Source organism: Harpia harpyja, chromosome 8 (assembly GCF_026419915.1).
Source record: "Harpia harpyja isolate bHarHar1 chromosome 8, bHarHar1 primary haplotype, whole genome shotgun sequence".
Lineage (NCBI taxonomy): Eukaryota > Metazoa > Chordata > Aves > Accipitriformes > Accipitridae > Harpia > Harpia harpyja.
The window spans coordinates 49,202,391-49,207,348 of record NC_068947.1 but is presented as its reverse complement, the minus strand read 5'-3'; the positions used below and the strand labels follow the sequence as shown (position 1 = coordinate 49,207,348).

General features: G+C 52.3%; 1 protein-coding gene across 1 annotated transcript; it reads left to right on the top strand.

The window, feature by feature from the left end:
- Positions 1 to 511: 511 nt before the first annotated feature.
- On the top strand, positions 512 to 3,742 carry NHLH2 (nescient helix-loop-helix 2). Its single transcript, XM_052795099.1, has 2 exons — positions 512 to 1,237; positions 3,203 to 3,742. The coding sequence occupies exon 2, from the start codon at positions 3,224 to 3,226 to the stop codon at positions 3,689 to 3,691; it is 468 nt and encodes a 155-aa protein (XP_052651059.1). The 5' UTR covers positions 512 to 1,237; positions 3,203 to 3,223; the 3' UTR covers positions 3,692 to 3,742.
- The last annotated feature ends 1,216 nt before the right edge of the window (positions 3,743 to 4,958 follow it).

The following is a 4,958-nucleotide window of genomic DNA, read 5'->3' as shown; positions in this document are numbered from 1 at the left end:
GGTACCGGGGAGAGGATCCGCACGCATCTCCGCTCTGTCTGTCTGTCTGTCTCGCCCCTGCCACCTTCCGCACCCCTCTTTGGCTTCTTTGCCACTCCGGGAGGGGTGGGAGGAGGAACTGCACTTTCTTTTTGTGCGTGTGAGCGTACCTTTTCCTGCACCGACGTTCTCTCTCGCAGCCGCTCCGAACCCGCGCCGAGATTTTTCCTTTATTTTGTTTTGTTTTTCTTTTCAGCGTTCGCATTTCTTTCTTTATTCTCACTCCAGAGATGCAGGAGGAGTTAGGAAGCTCAGGGACGGATGGGGGTTTCGTTTATCCTTTTTTCTCCCCTCCTCGCCAGCTCTTGAAGGACCAGAAGAAAAACTAAACCAAACATTTTATTCTCCGACGGCGTCTCCCCCTCCTGCCCCTCTCCGCCGGACCGGTGAATTAACAAAACCGCACGTTACACCACCACTACCCCCTCCTTCCAAAAAAAAAAAAAAGAAAAAAAAAAAGAACAAAAAAAAAAATAGAGAAGAAAGAAAGGAGGGAGCGACGCATTGTTACCCCGGGCCGCGGCGGAACAAAGCCGGCAGCTCCGCGCCGGGCTCCGCGCAACGCGCAGCGGGCTCCGGGCTCCGCGCCCCGGGCTCCGCGCCCGGCCCGGCCCGGGAACGGCGGCGGGGGCGGGCGGAGGTTCCGCGGGCCGCCGCGGGGAAGGAGAAGCAGAAGGGGCGGGGGAGAGGGAATAATCCCGGCTGGTGCTATCGCCGCATCCCTTTTGTTATTTATCGCGATCGGGGAAGAGGAGGAAGAAGAGCGGGGGAGACGGCAATTTCCACCCCCCTACCCCCCCCCCCCAAAAAAAAAACCCACACCAACCCCGACTGGCAGCAGCTGCCGGTGCGTTGCAGCCCGCTGCCCCGAATTAACGGGCGGAGGCAGACTTTGATGGGGGGAAAAGCTTTTTTTCTCCCCTGATGCATCGTAAGTAACTTAAGTTGTTATTTATACTCCGCAAACAAACACGGCGATAACATCTCCCATCTCTGGAGCGCTGGAGGCCGCGGCGAGGGATGAGATCTGCCTTTCCCCATCCGAGCAGGACACTTTTCCGCTCGTAATTCATTTGATTTGATTTTGATTTTTTAATTTTTCCATGCTCCGTTTCCGGAGGGCCATTTGAACTGTAAAGGAATCGCCGAGGGGGCGAGGGGACCTGGAGAGAGAGGCTGTCCAAACGACTCTGCCGAGGTAAGCAGCCTTAACAATATATCCCTTTTCCAGGTAGCACGGGCATGGGTTTACTGAAATGGAAAAAAAAAAAAAAAATAGAAAGAAAGAAAGAAAAAAAAAAGCCTCTTTCCGGCTCAGCTCGCCAAAACCCACCGTATGGATAAACCCAGACCAAACGGCAAAATTCAACACACACGGCAGAGAAACCTTTAAGCAACTTTCTCCAGGAACCACCTCTGTCATTGCCCGTTTTTCCTACAACCGCCCTGCAAATCCTCCCTCTGTCAGTGTGCTTTCGCACAAACCCCCTCGCCTGGATCTCAGTTGAAAGGTGATTTTAAACCTTTCCTATTTATTTTATTATTTTATTCTATTTTTTTTTCCAAGAGATCGCCAATACCACACCTGCGCGTTGGCCGGGTTTATTCCCTACCCCTGCCTTCTGGGCCTGCCTGATTAACGCTCCTTATTAAAAATACACGAGGAAGCGTTTCCGATGGCCCTGGCAAGCAGCGGCCTTCTCCCAGGGAAGCAAAGGCTCTTCTCTCCCCCTCCCCAGGCCTTTCCCCCTCCGCAGCCCAGGGAGCACCGAGCCCCGTGGGGGGGAGGCTTGGCTTTAGCCCTGTCTGGGAAGTATTCCTCCTGTCCGTCGTTTAATCTTTCATCATTATTTATTATTATTATTATTATATTTATTATTATCATTATATTATTTTTTATTATTATTACTTTTAATTTCTTTTTCCCAACCGGCTCGGAGACCCCAGGGGGACTTTGCCTGGAAACTTTCCGTGGAAATACTTGGCAATCTGAATTCGGGGGAAAGGGAGGACGTTTTTCAATCGTGATGCTCCCTCCTCCCTCAGGCTCGCTCCCCACCTCGCTCGACACCCCAGCCGTACACACACACCCCCACACACACTCCCCCACATTTGTGTCCAAGGTTATTCACTAGTTGCCTGATGTATTGTTTTATTACATGCCGGCATGTCCACGGACGCGCTCGGATTTGTATTGCTGTCTACATGACAGATGGTGCTCTGTGAGGCCGCAAGAAGATACGATTCAATTTTCTTTTGAAAGGCACGTCCGCATTTATTTATTTATTTAGCCTTTCTTCCACCCACCCACCCCTAACACCCCCCCTCCTTTTTCGCGCAGGGAGGGGAGAGGAGGGAAAATTTAAAGGAATGGAAAAGTTCGGCTGCTGCTATGGGGTTTTGTTTCTTTTTTAATCCCACGCTTAAAAAACCACGGAGACTCTCCAAACATTCCCAACTGATCGCTGGCAAATCGCTACCCGCACAATTAGCAGCAGGAAAGAAAAAAAAAAATTAAAAAAAAAAAAAGGAAAAAAGAAGGAGCACAGGGAAAAGAGCAGGAGGAGAGCCCAGCAGATGCATCAGATCCCGTAGTTTGGATTGGGGAAATAAATTTCCCCACTGGCCTTGCTGTGTTTGGGGAGCCTTGAGCTGTACGTTTAAAAGCATCATGTCTGTAGCCCGGATCCCGTAGAGCGTTACCGAAAGAGAAATGGTTAAGCAGAGATTGCCAGGGCAAGAAATACGGTATTAAAATTGAGGGGAAAAAACCCCGAGCCGCTGGATATTAGCTTGTTTGGAAAAAAAAAGAAAAGATATTCTTTTATTGCTTCCTGGGCCTGTTCCTACACCCAAGCAAGCACGGGGAATAACGGGAGGAAGTCTCTTCCGCCAAACGCTACAAACGGGACGGTAACCGGCCAGTGCCGGGGCATGGTTTACCCCCGGTGGGGCTCTCTCCCTCTCTCCTTAGCGCTCCCTGAAGGAGCAGCCGCCCGCCCGGCTCTCCCGCCGCCCCGGCCGGGCGGAGCGGGGCTGCGGCGTGGACGGAGCGCGGGGACCGGCATGTCCCCGTGTCCCTGCCCGTGTCCTTGCCCCCTTTACCCCCCCCCCCCCCCGCCCGCTCTCTGACCCGCTCTCTCTCCTTCTCTATCCCGGGAAGGCTCCTCCGCCCCCCTCCAAGATGATGCTTAGCCCGGACCAAGCTGCCGACTCCGACCACCCCTCCTCGGCCCCCTCCGACCCGGAGTCCCTGGGCGGTGCGGACGCCCAGGCTCTCAGCTGCTGCGTCTCCGATCCGGAGCCGGCGGAGGGCGGCGGCGGCGGCGGCGGCGGCGGCGGCGGGGAGGGCCGGGGCGGCGGCGGCGGCGGCGGCGGCGGTGGGGAGGTGCGGGGAGGGGGGGGCCGGCCCGGTCTGCACCCGCCGCCGTTAAGCCGGGAAGAGAAACGAAGGCGGCGACGAGCCACGGCCAAGTATCGTTCTGCCCACGCCACGCGGGAACGGATCCGCGTAGAGGCCTTCAACCTGGCCTTCGCCGAGCTGCGCAAGCTGCTGCCCACCCTGCCCCCGGACAAGAAGCTCTCCAAGATCGAGATCCTGCGCCTCGCCATCTGCTACATCTCCTATCTCAACCACGTCCTGGACGTGTAGACCACCCCCCCCCCCTCCCCGCCCCACCAGACCGCCCCGGCGGACACCCCCCCCCCCGGAGCTCCGGTCCCCGTCGTCGGGGCCCCGTCTGTCCGTCTGTCCGTCTGTCCGGCCGTCCGCCCCGGGTCCGGCCCCGGCGGGCAGCGGCTTCCCCCGGGGCGGGCGGGGGGGGATGGTGGTGGTGGGGTGTCCCCGCCGTCCTGCTCTCTGTCCCGTGTGTCGTCCCCCCCACCCCGGGGGTTGTCCCGCACGGGGACGGTGCGGCCGGCCGGGAGCCCGTTTTTTCGAAGGGAAGTGTAAAACCGGATTGTTTCTTCAGGCTGTCAAGTGCCCCTTTATATATATCCAAAAACATCTACTTGTGACCTTAAACGTGTGACCCATGGGTGCAGTTAAAAATAACTATTTTTTATTTATGGTAGAAGGAGTTGACAATTTATTTTTTTCAAGATTTATTTATTTTTCAGAGTGGTGGCAATTTTACTTTGGATACTTTGTGCCAATTGGTTTCTATAGTCGGGTGTTTACACTTTCTCCTGTGGAATATTATGTTTAACTTTATGAGTGTTCGTTGGGATCAATACAGTGTTCCTTTGCCTTCTTTTTAATTTATTTTTTCCCCTCCAATTATATTGCACTTGTGTACCACAAACCTCCCCTTCCTCCCTGTTTATAACTATATATTTTATATATATATCAAGGCATTTGTTCTTGACCTTTTTTCTTTCTTTTCTCGTGTGGGATCGACAACCACTAGCACTTAACTAGGAGAGTTTTTTTAAAACTTGTTGTTATTCTGATCTATAGTTATGTCTGAAAAGTACTTTGCAAATCGTTTATAAGGGAAGTAGTTTCTTTGTGGGTGTATATGTGCGTGTGTGTATACATGCATGTGTGTGGGAGTGAGCGTGGGCGTGTATGTGTGTGGTATATTTTTAGGAAAGGACCTTTTTCCTAAAAAAAAAAAAAAAAAAAGAAAGAAAAGTAAATCCAGGACTGCTTTCCTTTGTGACAACCAAAAAAATTCTATAACCTGAAAATGTTTCATGTTCTTTGCTGTGAATCTCTTAAAACAAGAAGCGCATTTTAGGGACGAAAGAGAAAAAGAAAAAAACACATCTGCTATCCAAAGATTTTAGTCTTTTTCAGGGTTTTTTTGTGTGTCTCTGTTGCTTTATATAATGCAATATTTTGTAGTGAAAATAGATAAATCTGGTTTCTATCTGATGCGTTTTTCATATCTCTCATGAATGGTGAGCTGTTTTGC

Excerpts from the sequence above, each read along its gene's own strand:
- NHLH2 (XM_052795099.1), top strand. The coding sequence starts at position 3,224 with ATGATGCTTAGCCCGGACCAAGCTGCCGACTCCGACCACCCCTCCTCG.